This window comes from Globicephala melas, chromosome 8 (assembly GCF_963455315.2).
Source record: "Globicephala melas chromosome 8, mGloMel1.2, whole genome shotgun sequence".
Lineage (NCBI taxonomy): Eukaryota > Metazoa > Chordata > Mammalia > Artiodactyla > Delphinidae > Globicephala > Globicephala melas.
This window is the reverse complement of record NC_083321.1, coordinates 102,960,822-102,987,102: the sequence shown is the minus strand read 5'-3', so window position 1 is coordinate 102,987,102 and position 26,281 is coordinate 102,960,822. Positions and strand designations below refer to the sequence as shown.

The following is a 26,281-nucleotide window of genomic DNA, read 5'->3' as shown; positions in this document are numbered from 1 at the left end:
AGAGATTGTCATGCTGAGTGAAGTAAGTCAGACAGAGACAAATATCATATGATGTCCCTTATATGTGGAATCTAAAAAAAAAAAAAGGATACAAATGAACTTATTTACAAAAGAGAAATAGACCCACAGACATAGAAAACAAATTTATGGTTACCAAAGGGGAAGGAGCAGGGGGAGGGATAAATTAGGAGGTTGGGATTAACATATACACACTATTACATATAAAATAGATAACCAACAAGGACCTACTGTGTAGCACCGGGAACTATTCTCAATAATTTTGTAATAACCTATAAGAGAAAAGAATCTGAAAAAGACTACACACACACACACACACACACACACACACACACACACACACACACACACACACACACACACACACACACACACACACACACACACACACATAACTGAATCACTGTGCTGTATACCTGAAACTAACACAACATTGTAACTCAACTATACTTCAATAAAAAAAGTCTGAGAGAAAAAAGGATATAAGTAAGAGAAGTCTGCATCTTGGAAACTTCTGTTTTTTAACTTATTAGTTGGAAAGTTTGAGAAGAGAGGAATAGTTATTAAATGAATAATAAGTAGTGAAAACTCACCTTCATTTGGGTGCTGCATTTGGTTATGTAGGTCACAGAGCCTAAGGCAGTGGGAGGGGTCTGGTGTCACAGGTGTAGCAGTCTGACACAGTGAGGGTGCTTCATGGGATTTCCTGTCTTTGCCTCACCTGCAATTAACCTAGCACATAATAAACTTCGGCCCAGCATGATCACATATCACTGGTGCCTCAGCTGCACACCTGTGTGTACATCAGTAGAGCTGAACAGCCTGAAAACTGCTGTTCTTTAGTCCATGGCTTGAGGTTTAAATTTTTGAAGTACAAGATGGAAACAGAAAGTGAGGGTAGCCCTTCAGGAGATGACAGTGTCTTTTTTTTGGATTCAGAAGTTATAACCCAGGTGACTGACGATGAAGAGGGAGAAAGAGAAGAACATTTCAGGTAATTATGGAATTTGCTGTCAGTTCTCCCTCTCTCACCTTTGTCCCTCTGTCCACGTCCTTCACTTGTGCTACCCAGCCCTCCCATCCTCTTTGTTTTAATCTCTTTTCCAGTAAGACTTCTTTTCTCTGGGGGAAGGTTTGGAGCTGAAGAGGACAGGTTTCTATTTGTACATAGCACTCTTCATTCCACAACTTGTCCTGAGCTTGTAAAAGGCGTTTTAAATGACTTGTTAGAACACCAGGAAGAGAAGGTGTTAGACAGGTTTTGTAGTAGCATTTCAGGAATTTCAGGTAGAGACTGAACTACTACCCCTTCGTATATCTGATTTGTACCTAACAGATGTGATTTGGATTTGAATCTAATAGATTTTTCTTCTTCTTTTTCTTGGAATATGTTCCTCTGTGTGTGTGTGTGTGTGTGTGTATGCGTGTATGTATGTATGGCTGCTTTTGTTGCCTTATTCATGTGTATGAAACATTTTGATTAAGTACGAATTAATTGTTTCATGAATCAAAGCCTTCTGACCTTATATCTCACTCCCCTTATAGCTCCCCTGCCCCCCGCCCTGGCAAATTTCTCTTGGTTTGATCTCTAGCTGTAACTTCAAAATTGAAGTGTTTGAGAATGCCTCCTGATTAAGCAGCTCTCCAAGTTTCTTTCATTGGTGAAGAAAGAGGTCTCACCCAACTTGTAGACACAGTGCCATTTGTGTATTAATTGTGTTGTGCCGTTACAAATTTTAGGAGACTTTATTCTGGCTTTTCTTTCTCAACAGGGTTAGCAAATTAATTCTTTTGGAGGTATTAAAAAAAAACTCTAGAAGTTTGTACTGCATATTATCACTGTCAGCCACATGGACAATTAAACATATTTTACAGTCTTATCTATGAGTAATTGGGTAGGAGAACAGATCATTATTTTCATCAGATCTTGTCTTTATGTTTAGTGTTCAAAGAGTCTTTCCTTTCTCAAGTTAAAGGATTTCTTTATCTACAGATTTTATTTTTAAAGTCTAGGTTAAATGACAGAAGAGATTGAATATTAGGAACTCTTGATAACCCACACTAAATTTGTTAATCAGTGGTTAAAATGAATAAGAAGTATGTTTTACATTTTAAAGAATAATTCAGTGTTCAAAGTATGAAAATGAACTATTTTATTAGCATATGAAATTCTTTTTTTTGTGTCAGCCTTCTCATTCTCTCCATAGTTTTATTTTAACCTTTCTTTTTTTTTTAATATTTATTTATTTGGCTGCTCCAGGTCTTAGTTGCGGCACACGGGATCTTTTAGTTGCAGCATGCAGGCTCTTAGTTGTGGCATGCTGGATCTAGTTCCCTGACCAGGGATTGAACCTGGGCCTTCTGCATTGGGAGCTCAGAGTCTTAACTGCTGGACCATGAGGGAAGTCCCTAGCCTTTCTTATTTGAGTAAGCTACTTCTCTCCCAAGGTGTGCTGATGCGTCACATATTGCATAGTTTTAAATATGGTCAGTGTGTCATGAACAATTAGTAGGAATGAGGTATTTATTATGTTTGTGTTAAAACTGGCCTGGTGTTAAAATTGTGGAAGTTATTTTGACGTATTTGTCAAAGGAAGAAACAACCTGGACTTTGTTGTTGTGATAGATTTGGTACTGTGATCCTCCATTTACTTGTGAGGCAACAGGAGGCTGTCTGGGATTTTTGTTTGTTTGTTTGTTTTGTTTTTTTGCGGTACGCGGACCTCTCACTGTTGTGGCCTCTCCCGTTGCGGAGCACAGGCTCCGGACGCGCAGGCCCAGCGGCCATGGCTCACGGGCCCAGCCGCTCCGCGGCATGCGGGATCTTCCCAGACCGGGGCACGAACCCGTGTCCCCTGCATCGGCAGGCGGACTCTCAGCCACTGCGCCACCAGGGAAGCCCTGGGATTTTCTTTTGACATTTCAGTTTAAAAGCAAATCTGTGTAAGATTGAGCTTTTCTTTTCCTTAGGACTATGTGGCCATGTTTTCATCCTGAGAAACTGAGCTGGTGTGTGCATTGTTTCAGGAAACTGTGGTACTTTAGAGCGTTTGTCTGTTTACAATATTATTTCAGAGCTGAATGTCACCACGACTCTCCCAAACCAAATATGTCTTTGAGATTTGATCTTATTTTATTTATAAGTGCAACAAAGAGATCAAGGTAAGGCCACATTCCATGTAGTGTTTCTCACCTCTTCAGCAGTCAGACATAAGGAAATGTGGCAGCAGAGTGCTTGCACAATGTTCACAGTGGCTTTCCAGCTGAAACGCCTTGCAGAAAAAAGTGTGTGTGGGTGTCGAAGGTGGTGAGGGGTGGATAGTGGGAGTTGCAGCTGTAACCTTGGGAGAATCAGTTATAGATTCAGTGCTGTATATGAGAGTTGTTTCTGTAAAGTCAATTTGATAGTTAAAAATATATATAGAAAAGTTTTATGTGTTTCTTTAAAATCTGTGCTAATACACATTAACCAAACTGTCATTATGGTTACATACTCATTAATTTCCATGCATGCACACACACAGAATAAGGGCAGAAGATTGAGTGCTCTTCTTTTTCTCTGAATAGCTTCTGAGCTGGGTTTTAAATTCATTCTTAAAAGAATAGCACTGTGTCATTTGAGGCACCATGGCTAAGAGGGTAAAGTCATAGCTACCTGAAGTGTAGGTTTCTGGTGCTGCCAGTCATCGTCTGCTTTAGGAGGAGGTACTCACAGAGGAGCACTATGTCCAGTAGCTTTTGGAATAACTTTTATTTTTGGACTTGGTTGGAGTAAGGGGTAACTTTTCTTACGTTATAGCTCTGTGGGAAGTTGGTCAGTCTCCCTTCATGGCAGTAGTTCTAACCTGCCTACCCCTGACTCACAAATCTCTCATTTTCTGATTTCTCATTTTGTAAAGTTAATATCAATCATACCATTACGGTAAAAGAGTTCTTAGACTAGAATATTTCAAGATCCCCAGAGTCCTTAGAGTAGAATAGTCCTTAGGGATCATTAGAAGAATGCTGCTGTAAATATGAAAGGGGAATATAAGGCAGAAAGGAAAAACAAAAATGTTTTAATTCTTTTAAGAGAGAAAAATTTATTTAGGAGTTCTGTGCAGTGTACTAAGCCAAATATGATATAGTACATCAGCTACATGTTTATTAATCCTGTAAAGTAGGTATTATTATTTTCTATCTTCCAGATGCAGAAATTGTAGCTCAGAAAGCCACATACACCATGTTGTCAGTATATGGTAGAGCAAAATCTTGAACCCCAGTGTAACTGATGTTAAAAGTAAAAGACTTCAGTTTTATAAAAAATTTTGATGTATCTGCTGCTAAATGTTATTTTCTAGTAAGTAATAACTTTTAAGAGGCTACAGCTTATTTCTCAGTTCTGAAATTCCTTCTCTGAGGAGTTTTTGAGCACCAGTGATGTATAAATTATGCAGCCAACATAAAAGTGAAGTAGTGCATACAGTAATGTGACCTTGTAAAAATATGACCTTGAGGACACCTGGGAATTATTACTAACTCACAATCATGAGAGGTTCTAGTTCTTTGGCATTTGAGAGTAGAAATGTTTATCATATGATCTTGTTAAATGTTCTCTGGTATCTCATTGTTGGCAGATTCATAGCCTAGTATGTATGACAAACAATGACATATAGTTTGAAATGTTTACGGAGATAGTGCATAATTAAACCACATTTCTAGAACTTGTATACCTTTAAAATTAAGAGTCTACAGATGCCCAGATCTCTCAGTCAGATCTTCACTTGTATCTCCATTATAAGACAATTGATTTTAAGTGAGAAGAGAAGCTTCTGATTTTAGTTAAACCAGATAATTTGGTGTACATATTTTAATTTTTCTGCAATGTATTTATTAGTTTATAGCATCATAGAACTAATGATAATGGCTCATGCATTTGATTGGTTGGTTGGTTGCTTGCTTTATTCATTCTCTGCCTTATTTGAAATGAGGCCATGAGTTAGAAGATACTGCAGCAGTCCCAATAGGTAACAAGGGCTTGGAATATGGTATTTCTTCTAGGTTCTTGCATTTCTTTCAGATCTAGGATGGCTATTTTAATGGCTAAATTCCTCTGGAAGCCCATAAAGCTATTTCACAATTCTCTGCTTTTAATACCCTGACTGTTATTTTGTCTTCTATAGAAATTCCTCATTTTAGGATTCCCAGGATACAGAGGTAGCATTAACAGCTTACCAGTGACAGATATATCAGTATCACACCCAGGCCTATTTTATACTCTGTGACTTTTCATAGTCATCACACCCTTAATTATCTGTTATGTACAATACCAAAAAGATGTGTATTTTGCATTATAAAAAAAAGATATTTCTATTACTGTGTAACTTTGGTTGTGTGATCTGGAGTATAGTTTAGCCCCTAAAATATTCTTTCAATATGAAATATAACTATCACCCAATATACTCTCATTAGTGTTACAAAAATAATAAATTTAATGATAATCAGCAGAGTCTGATGTGAACATTGCTTAATCTCAGAAAATTTTATTCAGTATTGGAGTCTAGCCATTAGGCTGTCTTTGTAATTAACCATGAAGCATGCTCCTACAAGACTTTCTTGGTATTTCACTAATTAAACTCTTTGGGATGGAATCCAAGGTATGTTTGTCTGTGTGAGTTTTATGATGTACAAGAAAGGCCTTAAAGCACAGAAACTGTATAAAACTATGTAGAAGTTCCTGGTTATTAAGTTGTTTATTTAAAGTTAAAATTTTAACTTTCTTTCTATTTCTCCTTAAGCTTTGGATTCAACTTAACATTAAACCCTTGTAAACATTCAATTGCATGTTCAAATTTAGTAAATGAAAATCCCTGAAACACTTAAAGCTCTGTTTATAAATGTAATATAGTCAATTTCATTTTTAAAAAAAAATACATAAAGTGACAAACCTGCGAAGATTACAATCAGAACAAGCAAAACCTTTCTAGATAACTTAATTTTAGAAGTTCTGCTATGCTTTTACTTCCCATTAGTGATTAGCTTCCCTTTTCCATGCTCTCATATGCAGATATGCATTTTCTCTATTATAATTTGCAAATCAAACAGTTTCTTTAACTTAGGTAGGCTGTTTTTTCCCCTCTTGGTGCTCTCTTTTCTTCCCTATTTCCCTTCCTTTTAAAGTAAGGTCTTTAGATACTTCTTTCAGTCCCCTTCTCTCTGGATAAGACTTTTGGTACTCTTCTGTTTAACACCATTCTCCCCTCACCCCCAGGCCTAGTGTTTTGCTGTAATGGTTTACTTTTTTTTTTTTTTTTTTTGCGGTACGCGGGCTTCTCACTGTTGTGGCCTCTCCCACTGCGGAGCTCAGCGGCCATGGCTCACGGGCCCAGCCGCTCCGCGGCATGTGGGATCTTCCCGGACCGGGGCACGAACCTGTGTCCCCTGCATAGGCAGGCGGACCCTCAACCACTGTGCCACCAGGGAAGCCCAATGTTGTTTTTCTTCTTTTCCTTTGTAGGCAACTTATTCTTTCTGAATGCTTGTAGGATTTTTTTTTTAATTTGTAGTTATGTGTATTTTGTCATCCAGTCTTCAGCTTGGAGCTCAGTGACTTTCAATCTACATATTCAAGTCTTCATATTAGGAAAGATTTTTTAATGTTATCTATTATTAATTATTACCTCTTTTATCTGTAATAATTTTCTCCTTGTGGAATCTATTTATTGCATATTTGGTCTCCTTAATCTTTTTTTCATGATGTATTTATCTTTACATTTTGATTTTGTGATTTGAGGTATTTCTTGTACTTGTTCTTTAGGCCAGGGGTCCCCAACCCCCAGGCCGTGGACCGTTAGGTACTGGTCCGTGGCTTGTGAGGAACCGGGCCGCACCGCAGGAGGTGAGCATGCTAGTGCGTGAATGAGCGAAGCTTCATCTGTCGCTCCCCACTGTTCGCATTACGGCCTGAACCATCCCCCCCGCCCCCTCCGCCTGCCCCGTCCCCACCCGTGGAAAAATTGTCTTCCATGAAACTGGTCCCTGGTGCCAAAAAGGTTGGGGACCGCTTCTTTAGACCACTGATTTCATCCTTTTCTTTAATCTTTCAGATTCAATTTGAGTAGAGAAGTAATTTCTAAGCATTCTTCTTCACGTATAGATATAACATATCCACTGACATAATATTGATACAGTGATAAATTTAGATTATTGTCTTTCTTCTTCAGCTTTGAAGCTTGATTCGTTCAATGTACGTGTTCTGTTTGTTCTGACTGAACAGAATTGAAGATTTTACTGCTAAGCTAAATACTGCCCTTCTTTGTTTCCTCCCCCTACAGTGTTTTCTCCAGCAGTCCCATGATGTGTATAGCTTCTGCCTTCTCTTAGGTGCAAACACCCACATTAGGAGCCCTAGTCCTTCTAATTGATTGTTACATTTATTTACAGAGTAATTTTCCAGTTTTTGCTAATTCCTTGGGGCCAAGTACCTCTTTTGTTGTGGAGAGAAGTGGGAGTGTAGCCCCCTTGACCCTCTGTTTTTCTCTGCCGGTTTACCAGTCAGTATGATCCCATTTGCTTTTTTGTCTTCCAGAAGTTGATCGAGATTTCTGGCCTGCTGATCCCACCCATATTAATCTCTTAAGGAGTTATTTCCTTTTATTTGGCTTACTGGCTTTTCAGAGACTTGGAGAAGGAGAGCTCTGTTTCTCAACATACATGCAGTCTTGAATTGGAAGTCCACTGGTAGTTATTTTCATGGCTTTTGAGAGGAAACTTCTGAAGGGGGCATTCAGTGAGGCAGAATCTTGGTGTCTGTCACCTAGTCTAGTGGGTCTCTAGAGGTGAGAATGGCTTGTTTTAGTGTCCTCTTCAGGCTGGGAAGTGGGAACTTCTAGGAGAAAATGGTCTATCTCATCTGGAGTGACTGAGGTGTACTAATATATTTCAGTTTTCCCATCTGCAAAATAAGGCTAATAACAGTGTATCAAACAGTAACCAGTTAAGAGATATAATGGAAGAAAAGGTGCCATTTTTAAGAGCACCAAAGAAGATAAAATACTCAGAAATAAACTTAATAAGGAACTCTAAAACCTATATGAAGAAAATTTAAAATATCACTGAAGGACATAAAAGACGTTTGGAACAAATGAAAAGATATACCTTGTTCATAACAAAATATTCAACATCATAAAGATGTCAGTTTATTATAAATTTAATGTGATAATAAGAATCCTTGTAAAAACCTAGGTAAATTGGTTTTGAAAGAAATTGACCTTGACCAAATAATTTAGCAAAGAAACTTTGGGGAAAAGAAAAAAGCAAGGATGTTGGATAGAGGATTAGTGTGAGCAGACATTGCTATAAAGTGTCAGTAGTTAAAAACTTGTGGTACTGGTATGAATAGAGGGCATAAGGGAGTAAAATGGAAAGCCTAGAAATACACCCTAATACATAGGAAGATATGGCAAAGATGGCTTCTCAAAAACCAACAGAGACATTATGTTTGTTTTTTTAAAATTAATTTACTTTTGGCTGCGTTGGGTCTTCATTGCTGTGTGTGGGCTTTCTGTAGTTGCGACAAGTGGGGGCTACTCTTCGTTGTGGTGCGTGGGCTTCTTGTTGTAGTGGCTTCTCTTGTTGCGAAGCATGGGCTCTAGGCGCATGGGCTTCAGTAGTTGTGGCACGTGGGCTAAGTAGTTGTGGCTCAGGGGCTTAGTTGCTCTGTGGCATGTAGGATCTTCCCAGAACAGGGCTCGAACCCGTGTCCCCTGCATTGGCAAGCAGATTCTTAACCACTGGGCCACCAGCAAAGTATTGAGGAAAAACTTTGGGGGAAACTGCATATGCATCTGTGGAAAATAAAATTGGAGATCTGCCTCATACCAGGGATAATTTCCAAATGGTTGAAGATATAATATATTAAAGGAAACCATGAAATATTCAAAAGAAAACATGGAAAATTAAAAAAAAATTGTTTTAGATGAGGAAAGGCATTTTGAACTGACTTAAAATGCAAAACTCCCCATAGAGCTCCATCAGCTTCCGGTCCTTCAGGAAGTCTAAGCTCTGCTCTGAGTCTGACGTGGCCAACTGCAGGGAGCTTTGCAACCCGTTGGTACCAAACCACACCCCTCAAACATCTGTGTGCCTGACAGGGTCTTGATGCTCCGGCTGGGTGTCAGGCCTGAGCCTCTGAGGTGGGAGAACTGAGTTCAGGACACTGGACCAACAAAGACCTCCTGGCCCCACGTAATATCAATTGGCGAGAGTTCTCCCAGAGATCTCCATCTCAACGCTAAGACCCAGCTCCACTCAATGACAAGCATGCTCCAGTGCTGGACACCCCATGCCAAACAACCAGCGAGACAGGAACACAACCCCACCCATTAACAGAGAGGCTGCCTAAAATCATAAGAAGTTCACAGACACCCCGAAAAACACCACCGGATGTGGTCCTGCCCACCAGAAAGACAAGATCGAGCCTCATCCACCAGAACACAGGCACTAGTCCCCTCCACCAGGAAGCCTACACAACCCACTGAAGCAACCTTACCCACCGGGGGCAGACACCAAAAACAGCGGGAACTACGAACCTGCAGCCTGTGAAAAGGAGACCCCAAACACAGTAAGATAAGCAAAATGAGAAGACAGAGAAATACAGAGCAGATGAAGGAGCAAGGTAAAAACCAACCAGACCAAACAAATAAAGAGGAAATAGGCAGTCTACCTGAAAAAGAATTCCGAGTAATGATAGTAAAGATCCAAAATCTTGGAAATAGAATGGAGAAAATTCAAGAAACGTTTAACAAGGACCTAGAAGAACTAAAGATCAAACAAACGATGAACAACACGGTAAGTGAAATTAAAAATTCTCTAGAAGGAATCAATAGCAGAATAACCGAGGCAGAAGAACGGGTAAGTGACCGGAAAGGTAAAATAGTGGAAATAACTACCACAGAGCAGAGTAAAGAAAAAAGCATGAAAAGAATTGAGGACAGTCTCAGAGAGCTCTGGGACAGCAAAAAGTACCAACTTTCGAATTATAGGGGTCCCAGAAGAAGAAGAGAAAAAGAAAGGGACTGAGAAAATATTTGAAGAGATTATAGTTGGAAACATTCCTACTATGGGAAAGGAAATAATCAAGTCCAGGATGTGCAGAGAGTCCCATACAGGAGAAATCCAAGGAGAAACACGCCAAGACACGTATTAATCAAACTGTCAAAAATTAAGTACAAAGAAAATATATTAAAAGCAACAAGGCAAAAGCAACAAATAACATACAAGGGAATCCCCATAAGGTTAACAGCTGATCTTTCAGCAGAAACTCTGCAAGCCAGAAGGGGGTGGCAGGACGTATTTAAAGTGATGAAAGGGAAGAACCTACAACCAAGATTACTCTACCCAGCAAGGATCTCATTCAGATTTGACAGAGAAATTTAAACCTTTAAAGACAAGCAAAAGCTAAGAGAATTCAGTGCCACCAAACCAGCTTTACAACAACTGCTAAAGGAGCTTCTCTAGGCAGGAAACACAAGAGAAGGAAAACACCTACAATAACAAACCCAAAACAATTAAGAAAATGGTAATAGGAATATACATATCGATAATTACCTTAAATGTAAATGGATTAAATTTACTCCAATCAAAAGACACAGACTGGCTGAACGGATACAAAACAAGACCCATATATATGCTGTCTACAGGAGACCCACTTCAGACCTAGGGACACATACAGTCTGAAAGTGAGGCGATGGAAAAAGATATTCCATGCAAATGGAAATTAAAAGAAAGGTGGAGTAGCAATTCTCATATCAGACAAAATAGACCTACAAAAAAGACTATTACAAGAGACAAAGAAGGACACTACATAATGTTCAAGGGATCAATCCAGGTAGAAGATAGAACAATTGTAAATATTTATGCACCCAGCATAGGAGCATCTCAATACATAAGGCAAATGCTAACAACCATAAAAGGGGATATCGACAGTAACACAATAATAGTAGGTGACTTTAACACCCCACGTTCACCAATGGACAGGTCATCAAAATGACAATAAATACGGAAACAAAAGGTTTAAATGACACGTTAAACAAGATGGTCTTAATTGATATTTATAGGGCATTCCATCCAAAAACAACACAATACACTTTGTTCTCAAGTGCTCATGGAACATTCTCCAGGACAGATCATATCGTGGGTCACAAGTCAGCCTTGGTAAATTTAAGAAAACTGAAATTGTATTTTTTTCCGACACAATGCTATGAGACTAGATCTCAATTACAGGAAAAAATTTGTAAAAAATACAAACACATTGAGGCTAAACAATACACTACTGAGTAACCAAGAGATCACTGAAGAAATCAAAGAGGAAATCAAAAAATACCTAGAAACAAATGACAGTGAAAACACAATGACCTAAAACCTATGGGATACAGCAAAAGCAGTTCTAAGAGGGAAGCTATAGCAATACAAACCTACCTCAAGAAACAAGAAACATCTCAAATAAACAACCTAACTTTACACTTAAATCAATTACACAAAGAAGAACAAAAATACCCAAAAGTTAGCAGAAGGAAAGAAATCATAAAAATCAGATTAGAAATAAATGAAAGAGAAATGAAGGAAACGATAGCAAAGATCAATAAAACTAAAAGCTTGTTCTCTGAGAAGATAAACAAAATTGATAAACCAGTAGCCAGACTCATAAGACAAAAGGGAGAAGATTCAAATTAACAGAATTAGAAATGATAAAGCAGAAGTAACAAGTGACACTGCAGAAATACAAAGGATTATGAGAGATTACTACAAGCAACTATATGCCAATAAAATGGACAACCTGGAAGAAATGGACAAATTCTAAGAAAAGCACAACCTTCTGAGACTGAACCAGGAAGAAATAGAAAATACAAACAGTCACAAGCACTGAAATTGAAACTGTGATTAAAAATCTTCCAACAAACAAAAGCCCAGGACCAGATGGCTTCACAGACGAATTCTATTAAACATTTAGAGAAGAGCTAATCCCTATCCTTCTCAAACTCTTCCAAAATACAGCAGAGGGAGGAACACTCCCAAACTCATTCTACAAGGCTACCATCACCCTGATACCAAAACCAGACAAAGATGTCACAAAGAAAGAAAACTACAGGCGAATATCACTGATGAACATAGATTCAAAAATCGTCAACAAAATGCGAGCAAACAGAATCCAGCAGCACATTAAAAGGATCATACACCATGGTCAAGTGGGGTTTATCCCAGGAATGCAAGGATTCTTCACTATATGCAAATCAATCAATGTGATACACCATATTAACAAATTGAAGGATAAAAACCATATGATAATCTCAACAGATGCAGAAAAAACTTTCTACAAAATTCGACACCCATTTATGATAAAAACCCTCCAGGAAGTAGGCATAGAGGGAACTTTCCTCAACATAATAAAGGCCATATATGACAGACTCACAGCCAGCGTCGTTCTGAATAGTGAAAAACAAACCATTTCCACTAAGATCAGGAACAAGACAAGGTTTTCCACTCTCACTGCTATTGTTCAACATAGTTTTGGAAGTTTTAGCCCCAGCAATCAGAGACAAAAAAGAAATAAAAGGAATCCAAATTGGAAAATAAGAAGTAAAAGTGTCACTGTTTGTGCATGACATGATACTATACATAGAGAACCCTAAAGATGCTACCAGAAAACTACTAGAGCTAATCAATGAATTTGGTAAAGTAGCAGGATACAAAATTAATGCACAGAAATCGCTTGCATTCCTATACTCTAATGATGAAAAATCTGAAAGAAACTAAGGAAACACTCCTATTTACCGTTGCAATGGAAAGAATAAAATACCTAGGAATAAACCTACTGAAGGAGATAAAAGACTTGTATGCAGAAAACTATAAGACACTGATGAAAGAAATTAAAAATGATACAGACAGATGGAGAGATATATCATGTTCTTGGATCAGAAGAATCAACATTGTGAAGATGACTATACTAAAAGCAATCTACAGATTCAGTGCAATCCCTATCAAACTACCAATGGCATTTTTCACAGAATTAAACAAAAAATTTCACAATTTGTGAAAAAGACCCTGAATAGCCAAAGCAATCTTGAGAAAGGAAAATGGAGCTGGAGGAATCAGGCTCCCTGACTTCAGACTATACTACAAACCTACAGTAATCAAGACAGTATGGTACTGGCACAAAAACAGAAATATAGATAAATGGAAGAGGATAGAAAGCCCAGAGATAAACCCATGCATATATGGTCACCTTATCTTTGATAAAGGAGGCAAGAATATACAATGGAGAAAAGACAGCCTCCTTAATAAGTGGTGCTGGGAAAACTGGTCAGCTACATGTAAAAGAATGAAATTAGAACACTTCCTAAAGCCATACATAAAAATAAACTCAAAATGGATTAAAGACCTAAATGTAAGGCCAGACACTATAAAACTCTTAGAGGAAAACATAGGCAGAATACTCTATGACATAAATCACAGCAAGATCCTTTTTGACCCCCCCCAGGGAAATGGAAATAAAAACAAAGATAAACAAGTGGGACCTAATGGAACTTAAAAGCTTTTGCACAGCAAAGAAAACCATAAACAAGACCAAATGACAACCCTCAGCATGGGAGAAAATATTTGCAAAGGAATTAACGGACAAAGGATTAACCTCCAAAATATACAAGCATCTCATGCAGCTCAACATCAAAAAAACAATGCAATCCAAAAATGGGCAGAAGACCTAAATAGATATTTCTCCAAAGAAGTTATACAGATTGACAACAAACACATGAAAGAATGCTCAACATTAGTAATCATTAGAGAAATGCAAATCAAAACTACACTGAGGTATCACCTCACACTGGTCAGAATGGCCATCGTCAAAAAATCTACAAACAATAAATGCTGGAGAGGGTGTGGAGAAAAGAGGACCCTCCTGCACTGTTGGTGGGAATGTAAATTGATACAGCCACTATGGAGGTTCCTTGAAAAACTAAAAATAGAACTACCAAACGACCCAGCAATCCTACTACTGTGCATATACCCTGAGAAAACCATAATTCAAAAAGAGTCATGTACCACAGTGTTTATTGCAGCACTATTTACAATAGCCGGGACATGGAAGCAACCTACGTGTCTATCGACAGGTGAATGGATAAAGAAGATGTGGCACATATATACAATGGAATATTACTCAGCCTTAAAAAGAAATGAGATTGAGTTATTTGTAGTGAGGGGTATGGACCTAGAGTCTGTCATATAGAGTGAAGTAAGTCAGAAAGAGAAAAACAAATACTGTATGCTAACATATATGTATGGAATCTAAAAAAAAAAAAAAAGGTTCTGAAGAACCTAGGGATAAGACAGGAATAAAGACGCAGACGTAGAGAATGGATTTGAGGACACAGGGAGCGGGAAGGGTAAGTTGGGATGAAGTGAGAGAGTGGCATGGACATATATACACTACCAAATGTAAAATAGCTAGTGGGAACAGCCACATAGCACAGGGAGATCAGCTTGGTGCTTTCTGTCCACCTAGAGGGGTGGAATAGGGAGGGTGTGAGGGAGACGCAAGAGGGAGGAGATGTGGGAATATATGAATATGTATGACTGATTCACTTTGTTATTCAGCAGCAGCTAGCACAACAGTGTAAAGCAATTATACTCCAATAAAGATGTTAAAAAAATGCAAAACTCCTAAAAGAAAGGGTTCTGAAATTCAACTACATAAAATATAAAACATCTGCATTATAGAAAACAATAAGCAAGGACCAATGACAGCCTTTAAAAAATACTTGGAATTCATAATACAAATGAAGAGCTAATCTCTTTAGTATATAAAGAACTAAAAAGATATAAGAAAAAGACCAGGAACCGAACAGAAAAATGGGCTACTGTATAAAAAGAACTTTTTACACTGTGTTGTATTTGTCTTTCAGGTACACGTGAACATATATAAAAATGACATTTACAGATTTGTAGCAGAGTTAGTAATAGCAAAAGATTGGAAATAATTCAAGAATTCATTAGTAGGGGATTGGTTCAGTAAATTATGGAATATCTACACAGTGGACTGTTACACAGTTATAAAAACAGTGAAGAAGCTCTTTATATACTGATATGGAAAGTTCCGCAGGAAATATTAGAGAACTGCACAAGGGTGTGCAAACATACTTTTTATGTAAAAAGTGGGGTGGAGTTGGAGGAATAAAACTGTTCTAATTTTTTGCGCAAAGAGTAGCATATTTACACATTGCTTTTTTACTTTGCTTTTTGTGGGTATATTCTTTAATATATATGCAAAAATTACATACATAAATATATATATTCTTAAAGTCTGGAAGAGTATATAAAGTGGGGAATTTAATGGGTAGGAATTGGGCAGACTGGAGACAGGGAAGGGAGGTAGATTTTTCGCTATATACCTTTTGATACTCTTTTGATTTTTGCATGATAAAGTTATACTTGCTAAGAATTATAGTCTATCAGGCATTTCCAGTTGGAAATCACCAGAACTCGATTCCTCTGCCTTCAGTAATCCTCCATTCTGTTTTCACTACCAACATAGCTAACCCTGTTATTGTTAGAAGTTCAATTTCCTTATTTTCTGGGAATTCTAGGAATATTAGACATTTGTAAGCACTTAATAATCTGTATAAACGAACCGGAACAGAGCTCCAATATTTTAAGGTGCTTTGTAATCTAATTTATTAATATCCTCTGAAGGTAGGAAAATATATTACTCCCTATGATGACAGGTAATAACTCTTATCATTTACAGACACACACAGCCACCTTGTAGCTTCAGTTTTACAACGTAAACAGAGAACACCAAACTCACCAGTTTAGGTATATCTCAACGAGATGTTCTCTTCAGTAGAATTTAAATATATTCTTTCACAAACAGACAGACATAAATAGACTAAAACCCATTTCTCTGACAGAAAATAGGTGCCTTTCTCTATCTGTCAAATATCACCACATGGTCAGACCATAAGAAAACTTCCCAGTCATTCCCTATACCAATGGGGAGTAACTCACTGTCCACCAGTGTCACAGAACCATACCCAGCTGGGCAAAGTACCAGAAATAAACAAAAAACAAAGATTGGGGGATAAAAGGAAAGAAGTTCTATTGCTGCTTGGAATTCACTCCGGGGATCAAGGGAAGATATCCCTGGCAGCAAGCAGTCCCTTAGGCGATGTGTCACTTGGACTTTTCTGTGGAACTTCAACTCCGTCAAGTATGATTTTTCATGTTATGAACAAGAAACTCATAAAATATAAAGTGAGTGTATGTCAGAGATTCAAATAATTTTTTAATTAGGGAAGCAGCAAGATGGTAAGGCTAGTTCCCACAATTTGAAGAAAGTGTTATTCTCTCTTCTTTTTCCTTTTGATTGAAAATATCCAGGTTCAAGTCTGGAGATGTTTTACACAAAACTTTTAAATATAGCATTAGATTCTTTAGGTTTTATGGTTAGTAATCTTAACACTTTGTCCTTTCTGTTAGATATGCAGCTATAATTAATCACTTTAAGGGTAAAATTTGTCTATAATTTTAAAAGCATAGAAGAAAATAGTCAATTAAATAGATACTAAGTTTTTGTGGAGTTGATTCATTGTTACATGACACAAAACGTATATAAACAATTTTTATACCTTTTACGATAATGTGTAACATTTGCCAATAATTTTTTTTTTTTAAAGAAGATTTTGGGGGTAGAAGTTTATTAATTAATTTATTTATTTTTGCTGTGTTGGGTCTTCGTTTCTGTGCGAGTGCTTTCTCTAGTTATGGCAAGCGGGGGCCACTCTTCATCGCGGTGTGTGGGCCTCTCACTATCGCGGCCTCTCTTGTTGCGGAGCACAGGCTCCAGACGCGCAGGCTCAGTAGTTGTGGATCACGGGCCCAGTTGCTCCGCGGCATGTGGGATCCTCCCAGACCAGGGCTCGAACCCGTGTCCCCTGCATTAGCAGGCAGATTCTCAACCACTGCGCCACCAGGGAAGCCCCCTACCAATAAATTCTTATTTTATACTTTTTTAAGGTATAACTTGCATATAAATAAACTCCACAGATCAGAAGAATGGAGCTTGAAGAACTTACAGAAATGTATACATTCATATACTCACAACACAATCAAATATAAATTATTCTCAGGACCCTACAAGACCCTTGCCCCTCCTATTCAGTACCTCTCCCAAAGGTAACCATTCTGACTTCTGTCACAATAGATTAGTTTTGCCTGTGCTCTAATACTATTCTTCTGTGTAATATTATATGGAAGATAGTACAAATTATTTATCTATTGTATTTTTGGTGGGATTTTTTGGTCTTAATAAATAATTGTATGATACTGGTATATATAAATACATTCTATTTTTGCATTTGACCTTATATTCTCTGATCTTGCTAAATTATTTTATTTATTAGGATTGTTTTTAGAGTCTGTTAGATTGTTTACATACTGTATCATTTTCAAATATGAGAATTTTATTTTTTCTGTTCTAATTTTTATACCTCTTATTTATTTTCCTTACCTTCTTAAATAAAACTGATTAAGAGGGACTTCCCTGGTGGCGCAGTCGTTAAGAATCCGCCTGCCAGTGCAGGGGACATGGGTTCGAGCCCTGGTCCGGGAAGATCCTACATTTCGTGGAGCAGCTAAGCCCGTGCGCCACAACTACTGAGCCTGTGCTCTAGAGCCTGTGACTCACAACTACTGTAGCCGACGCGCCTAGAGCTCGTGCTCCGCAACAAGAGAAGCCGCTGCAATGAGAAGCCTGCACACCGCAACAAAGATAGCCCCTGCTTGCCGCAACTATAGAAAGCCTGCGCGAAGCAACAAAGACCCAACACAGCCAAAAATAAATAAATAAATAAATAAAAACTGATTAAGATCTCAAGGACAATGTTGAATAGAAGACATTCTTGTCTTGTTCATGACCATTTTGACCATGCTTGTCAGCGGGAAAGCATCAGTTTTACCATTAAGTGTGATGCTAGGTGTGTGTGTTTGTGTGTGTTTGTGTGTGTTTTAATAATCCTCATCAAAACATACATGTATTTAAAAAATCATGAATAAGTATTAAATTTTACCTACTGAAATTATATGTTTTTATTCCTTTATTTTAATGATGTGGTCAGTTTATAGGGATTGATTTTAGAATATTAAAATAATTTGTAATTTGGACTGAAACTCACTTGTTCACTATCCATTTTGCTAATATTTTGTTTAGGAGTTCTGCAACTATGTTCATGATGTTGAACCATAATTTTTTTTTCTAGTAGTGTCTTTATCAGCTTTTATGAAGGCTGTCCTGGCCTCATGGAACAGGTTGGTAGGTCTTCCTTTTACTTTTATGCTCTGGAAGAATGTATGTAAGGTTGTTATTATTTATTCCTTAAATGTTTGAAAGAATTCGCCAATGAATCCATTTGGGCTTGCACTTTTCTTACAGATTCATTTTCTTTAATAGCTATAAGACTATTTAAATCTTTTGTTTCTTGTTTCAGTTTTGATAAGTTGTGTTCTTCAGGGAATTTGTTCATTTAAACTAAATTCTCAATATATTGGAATAGAGTTGTCGGTAGTATCCTCAGAGTCTTTTATTTTTATTTTTTAAAGTATTTATTTATTTATTTGGCTGTGGTGGGTCTTAGTTGCGGCAGGCAGGATCTTCGTTACCACGTGCAGAATCATCTTTGCAGCGTGTGGGATCTTTAGTTACCCATGCAAACTCTTACTTGCGGCATGTTGGGACTAGTTCCCTGACCAGGGATTGAACCCTGGGCCCCCTGCATTGGGAGCGCAGTGTCTTAGCCACTGGAACACCAAGGAAGTCCCTCTCAGAATCTTTTTTAATGTCGGCAGTCTTCTAGTTATATCTCCATTTTCATTCTTTATATTTGTGTTCCTTGTTTTTTTCTCAATGTTTTTTCCTAGGCGTTGTCCATTTTATTAATCTTCCAAAGAATCAACTTTTGGCTTTGATTTCTTCTATTATACACCTGCTTTCTATTTCATTGATTTCTTTATTAATTTTTTTTCTTTCTACTTTTTTGAATTAATTTTCTGTTCTTTTTCTAGATTTTTATGATGGAAGCATAAATCATTTATTTTTCAACTTGTCTTATTTCAGGTAATATACATTTAGAGGTGTGAATTTTGCTCCAGCTCAGTTTTATTCTACACATTTTAATGTGTTTATTTTTCAGATCAAAATATTTTCTAATTTCTGTTGTGATTTTGTGTATTTGACTCATGAGTTATTCAGAATTTTGTTTCTTAATTTCCAAACATTTGGGAGAATTTTTAGTTCTCTTTCAGTAACTGATTTTTTAAAAAAATAAATTTATTTTTGGTTGCATTGGGTCTTCGTTGCTGCACACGGGCTTTCTCTAGTTGGGGAGAGCAGGGGCTACTCTTCGTTGTGGTGTGCAGGCTTCTCATTATGGTGGCTTCTCTTGTTGTGGAGCATGGGCTCTAGGCACGCAGGCTTCAGTAGTTGTGGCACATGGGCTGTAGAGGGCAGGCTCAGTAGTTGTGGTGCACGGGCTTAGTTGCTCCATGGCATGTGGGATCTTCCTGGACCAGGGCTCAAACCCGTGTCCCCTGCATTGGCAGGCAGATTCTTAACCACTGCACCACCAGGGAAGTCCCTTTCAGTAATTGATTTTTAGTGTAATGCTCTGGTGGTCACAAAACACTTCGTTCATGATTTAAATTTTTTGTATTTGTTGAGACCACTTCATGGTCTAGCATATGGTCTTTTTGTAAATGTTTTGTATGCACTTGTAAAGAACGTATATTCTGTAGTTGTTGGGTTTAATGTTTTAGTTCAGGTTGGAAAATTGGGTTGTTCAATCTCCTATATACTTACATTTTTTTCTTTTCACTTGCTTATTCTATCAGTTACAGAGAAATGTTTGTTAAAATCTACACCTGTAAGGTGGATATAGCTATTTTCCTTTTAGTTCTTTCAGATTTTGCCTTATGTATTTTGAAGCTGTGTTGTTTGTTGCATATGGATTTAATTATTATTTTACTCTGTTGATTTGACACTTTTATCATCATGAAATGTCCCCCTTTACCTATTTTTAATTAGAATTTTTAGTCCATTTACTTTTTTATTGAGATATAATTTACATGCCATAAAATTCATTCCTTTAAAGTATATGATTATGTGGTTGTTAGTGTATTTTCAAACTTACACAAACACCACCACTATCTAATTCTTGAACGTTTCAGAAAGAAATCTCTTATTCATTGGTAGCAACTCTCCATTTGGTCCTCCATCAAGCCCCTGGTAACCACCAGTATACTTCCTGTCTCTGTGAATTTGATTATTCTAGATATGTTGTATATATGGAATCATACAATCTGTGGTCTTTTGTGTGTGACTTCTTTCATTAAGCATAATGCTTTTACTTTTCATCCATGTGGTAACATGGATTAGCACTTCATTCTTTTTTTAATGGCCAAATATCATTTTATTGTATGAATCTGGTAAATTTTTTGGTTCATTTTTCAGTTGATGCTTGTTTCTACTTTTTGGCTATTATGAATACTATTGCTATGCATATTCATGTAAAGGTTCTTGGTGGACATATGCTTTTATTTCTCTTGGTTAAATACCTAGGAGTGGAATTGATGGCTCATACAGTTTTTCTATGTTTAACATCTTGAGAAACTGCCAAACTGTTTTCTCTAGTGACTGTACCATTTAAATTCCTACCAGTAATGAGTGAGGGTTACAGTTTCTACACATGCTTGCTAACTAGTCCAGTCGTCTTAAAAATTATTAATAATATCCTTGGACTGAAGTTTACCATCTTGATATTTATTTATTTGCCTTGTTTATTCTTTGTGCCTTTATTCTTCCTTTACTGCTTTCTTTGGGATTAATCAAGTATGTTTTATTTTTCAAAATTTTCTCCTCTATTAGCTTTTTAGTTGTACATTTATTATTCTTTTAGTGGTTACCATAGGGATTGTAACATATATCTTTGGAATGTTGCATTCTTCTCTAAAATAGGATTTATTTCACTTCCCAACCAATAGAGGATTCCTAAACTGTTTGGCTGCATGTACCCCTCCTATCCTTTGTGCTTTTTTATGTCTATTATGAACCTCGTAGGACATTATTTTTGTGTTTATATCTGCTTTTACATCAATATTTACTTATGTTTCCCCACTTTTTGTGCTCATCATGCATTTCTGTAGATCTGGATCAGTTTCTTTTGGTTGGAAGAACTCTACTATTTCTTTTATTGAAAGTCTTCTGATAATAAATTCTTTCAGCTTTTGTTTGAAAATAAATTATTTTACCTGATTTATTAGTGGATAGTTTTGTGAGGCAGAGGGTTCTATGTTGGCAATATTTTCCCTTTTACTATGCTGAAGATTTATGCTATTATCATTTCCATTGAAATGTCCTCACATTGTTATCATTGCTCCTTTGAAATCAATTTGTCTTTTCTTTTCTGGCTGCTTTAAAGAATTTCTCTTAGTAATTTTTTTATAGCAGTTTGAGTGTAATATAGGTGTTTATTTTTTAAAATCCTGCTTGAGATTTGTAAGATTCGTTTGATCTGTAGTTTGATGACTGTCACCAGTTTTGAAAATTTTCAGCCTTTATTTTTACAACATTGCTTTTGTTTCTTTTTTAAATTCATGTGTCTTATCTCTGAGTTGTGAATTTAGACATATATGAGGGTTTTTTTGCGTATTTTATGCTGTTTTATGTATTTCTGTCACTTTTTTCTTAATGTGCTTCCATGTGGATATTTTATACTGAACTGTCTTCCAGTTCACTAATCCTCTCTTTAGTCATGTTCATTGTTCTGTTAAACTGATCCAATGAGTTCTTAATTTCAGATATGGTATTTTTCAGTTTTAGGATGAACATTTTGTTGTTTTCCATAGATTCCAATTTTCTGTTGAAATTCTTCATCTTTTCATCTATTTCTTTCATTTTATTGAACATTAATGATAAATGTTTTTAGCAACTTGATAAAAATGTAGCTGAATATTTCTTATCAAGTTGTATATTACTCTTCTCCCTCTGCTTTGTCCTAGGCAAGTAATTGTAATTCATCTCATCTTGGAGATTCTTGTTTTACGTTAGAGTTTAGGCTAGTTGGTTGCCTGGAGACCTCAGTTTTCTGATGGATCCAAAAGAAGTCATGATTTCATAGATTATCTGCTTCTTCCTCTTGTTAGGCTGGGAGCGATGCTCTTTACAGCTTTCTGCATTGTAAACAGAAGCCAGAAATCCATGATAGCAATTTTAAAGTCCTTTTCTGATAATTCTAAAATCTGAATGAAATGTGAGTCTTTTTCTGTTTTGACAATTTATTCCCAATGTTTATTCATTTGTTCCTGTTTATTATTATTAATTTTGGGGGCATTCCTTGTCATGTTTATTGGATGCCACACAAGGTGGATGAGAAATTTGCAGAGGGTCTATAGGATGTTATTTTCCTCTGAGGACAGTTAATTTTTCTTCTGGCTGTTCTGATCATGTCAGGCCTTGATTTTAAGCTCGGTTAGAGCTTGTTTATTGCTATTTTGACCTTACTCCCAAGGCATGACTGTTCTGGAGTCTCAGTTGAGAGCCCAGCGTTTTTCTTTTCAGTACTCCTCTATCTTGGCAGTGCTTGCCTGCCAATCTCCATCTCCTCAGCGTGGCTGGGCTGTTGAAATATCTGCTTGGCTTTTTGTTGCCCATCAACTAGCTGTTTTTTGAAAGGTTTTTTGGCATCTTGTCCTATATACTTATGTAAGCTTAGGAATCAGTTAACAATTTGAGGGGAATTTTCATGTAGATTTTTAGGCTCCTTCTATATATATCTTTTGGGGGACATTTTTCACTCTGGAGCCTCCTCTGCTTTGGCAGCCCCAGTCTCCAGGCTCTGCCTTCTCAGCCCAGTTAAGGTACAGCAGTGTGCTTGGGCTCTATTTGCCATGATTGGTCTAGAAAATCTCTTATACCAAAGAATGATTAAATGTGGAATTTGCTTCATGGGCTCCCCTGCTCTCCAAGGATGTAGCCCCAGAAATCCTACCTGTAAAGCTTGCTTTCCTGTGCTTTCAGGCAAGTAGTTTTATATGTTTTTTCCAGCATTCATAGTTGTTCTTCTTGAGAATGCTAGTGCAATACACTATGTTCCATAAATTGAAACCAGAAATGCCGTATCTCTTTTCTCATTTTGCATGTTCACTAATGCTTAGCGGAGTTCTATAAATATTGATGACTGTTGCAAATCTTTTCAAGGTTCCAACTGTGTTGAACAGATAAAATCAGTCCTTATATAATAATTACCATAGAGTAAAGGATAACCAGTTATAAACCTCAGTTTTATCTCCTGGAATAAAAGCAGGTGTTGGTACATCAGGAAAGAGCTCTGAAAGCAGAGCAGAAATGGAGAGCCAATACTAGCCACTAAAACTCTTTTAACTGAGCTTCAAATCTGGTATGATTATCTGTTTTTTGAATTGTCATTGGAAAGCTGTCCTAGAAACAGGAACTCTTATCACAGTCTTTCATGTTTTGATCTCTAGGAAGATGAAGTCCTCAGTACATTCTGAAGAGGATGATTTTGTTCCAGAACTACACAGAAACGTTCACCCTCGAGAGCGGCCTGATTGGGAAGAAACACTTAGTGCAATGGTAAATCAGTTTTATGCATATGTATGTATGTTTATTTTACTTACATAAAGAAAAGGAACTGAGGAAGCATTACTCACATAAAAAAATTTTTGTTGTTTGTTGCTTTGCTCATTTGTTCAGGAAATATCTGTTGAGAGAATTATCTATTCAAGGCACTGTTTTAGACTCTCTGGGCAGAGCTGTGAATAAAACACACACATTTCCTGCCTTTGTAGCTTATATTTTAATGAGGTAGGAAGAGAAGCAAATAATTAAATATATAATATGTCATGTGGTGGTATGTGCCGTTGTAGAAAATTAATGCAGAGTGGTGGGGTTACAGAGTGGGAGAAGAGAGTGTGAAAGAATAGTTGCTAGTTATATAGGATGGACACAGATGGCCTCTGGGAGAAGTTGAGATTTGAGCAGACACCAGAGGGATGTGAGGGAGTGTGTTTATCTGGGAACAGATCATTTTAGGCAGTGGAAGAACAAGTTAAAGGCTGTAGCATAGAAATAAAAAGCAAGTTGGAAAAAAAACACAAGTAGGACATGTGGCTGAAACTGAGCTGGGAAAAGTAGAGGAGATGAGGTCAGAGAAGTGGTTTGTTGTACTCCATTATAAGGACTTTGGTTTTTTATGCTGAGTGAGCTGGGAAACCATTGGAGGATTTTTAGCCAAGAAGTGACATGATCTGGCTTAAAATTTTAAAGGAAGTCTCTGGTCTCTGTGAATAGGCTAAAGAGGGAGGCAAAAAGAGGACATAAGGAGACCAGTTAGAAGGTTATTATATTAGATGGACAGTGATGGTAGCTTGAACCAGGATGGTAGATGGGGAAAATGGTTCGATTCTGGATGTAGTTTTACAGATAAAGCCAAGCATTTTTACTCATGAATGGGACAGAGAGAGTAAGATAGAGATGTCAAGGATGAGTTCAAGTTCTTTGGCTGATCAGCCTGAAGAATGGAGTTTATGTTCACTGAGATACTGGAAAAGCAGTTCTTGTTTGTTGGGAGTTAGGTGGGAAAATCCTGTGCAGTGTAGTTTTTCCACATAAGTTTGAGATAGTCATTTAATCTATTATAACTTTTATAACTTTTTGGAATTCAGATCTGTTAATGAGAACAATTAAATTTGTTTTGCAGAGAATAACATTTTACTTAATTGGAGTTAAAAGTTAGTGATTCTTGTCAAAATTGGATGCAAATGTTCATTTGTCAATGCAGGTTTGTAATGAGATTTTACATATTTCATTTTTGAAAATGGCTTTTCCCTCAGGTACTGCCAAATATATCAATTTATGAGCGTATGATTTTAATTGAGCATATTCGTTGCTTAGAAGGTGTTTATGGAATTCTGTTTCTTCTCTTGACATTTTCCTTTTAGCATAACATTACATTGCAAATTTCTACGCTGAGGAGATGTGAAATAGTCTCATCAAAGACAAACATGCCCCACACCCCTATTGAATCAAGTAATCCCTGGAGGTGCCAGCATGCCACTGAAAGGATATTCAGTAAATCTTCTGCTTATTTAGAAACCTTTCACAGTTTTCCCGTGTATGTTGATAACCTGCAATAAGTCTACATTGAATTTATCAATGGGAAGAAAGGTGGTATTTGTTATGTGGTGGTTTGTTTACTCTGTATTAAAATGTCATATGACGCGTAACATAGAAAGTTACTGAATTTTGTTTTCTGGAGTTCACATTGATTTGTTTATGGAAATTACCATTTGTATCATATGTTCTTAGCATCTTTTATTATTATATTGGTACTCTAATTTCTTTATTTGTAAACTTTATTTTAAATTAATTAATTTTATTTTATTTATTTTATTTTTGGCTGTGTTGGGTCTTTGTTGCTGCACGCAGGCTTTTCTCTAGTTGCGGCAAGCGCGGGCTACTCTTCGTTGCGGTGCATGGGCTTCTCATTGCAGTGGCTTCTCTTGTTGTAGAACATGGGCTCTAGGTGCGTGGGCTTTAGTAGTTGTGGCACGTGGGCTCAGTAGTTGTGGCTCACAGGCTCTAGAGTGCAGGCTCAGTAGTTGTGGCGCACAGGCTTAGTTGCTCCACGGCATGTGGGATCTTCCCGGACCAGGGCTCAACCCCATGTCCCCTGTATTGGCAGGCAGATTCTTAGCCACTGAGCCACCAGGGAAGCCCTGTGTGTAAACTTCTTGAAGGCAAGTGCTATGATTCTATTTTTTGAAAAAATCATTACACTCAATAAATAGTACATTGCAAGGTTGCAAAAAGTGTACAGCGAATGATGAAAAGGATATAAATGAGATTAGAGCTGCTGTTTTACTACACTTTCTCTAGAAAATTATACTGATTTTAATGAGGAAGTAAGAGTAAAAGTTTGGGACCTTTTTCTCTTTCAATAATATATGTGAAATATTACGTTGAGAATGAAGTTTATTAAGAGAAACCCTTATAAAATGTTTTTCCGAAACAATTCCATTTATGTAATTTTTTAATAGTCTTCGAAATAAGAGGGCTTAAGTGTTGAACTTTTATCCATTTATGTGGTGTGGCCAGGCCAGAGTATTAGGTTTTCTTTTTTTGCGGTACGCGGGCCTCTCACTGCTGTGGCCTCTCCCGTCG

The 26,281-nt window shown here is 37.2% G+C and overlaps 1 protein-coding gene across 5 annotated transcripts in view; it reads left to right on the top strand.

The window, feature by feature from the left end:
- ARHGAP32 (Rho GTPase activating protein 32) overlaps nucleotides 1-26,281 on the top strand; it is a 481,492-nt gene that overhangs the window by 304,802 nt on the left and 150,409 nt on the right. For all 5 annotated transcript variants that reach the window (XM_060304292.1, XM_060304291.1, XM_060304294.1 and 2 more), the window contains one exon: nucleotides 23,584-23,692. In XM_060304292.1, the coding sequence (XP_060160275.1) occupies nucleotides 23,588-23,692 (105 nt within the window). In that variant the 5' untranslated portion in view covers nucleotides 23,584-23,587. The remainder of the gene's footprint in view (nucleotides 1-23,583; nucleotides 23,693-26,281) is intronic.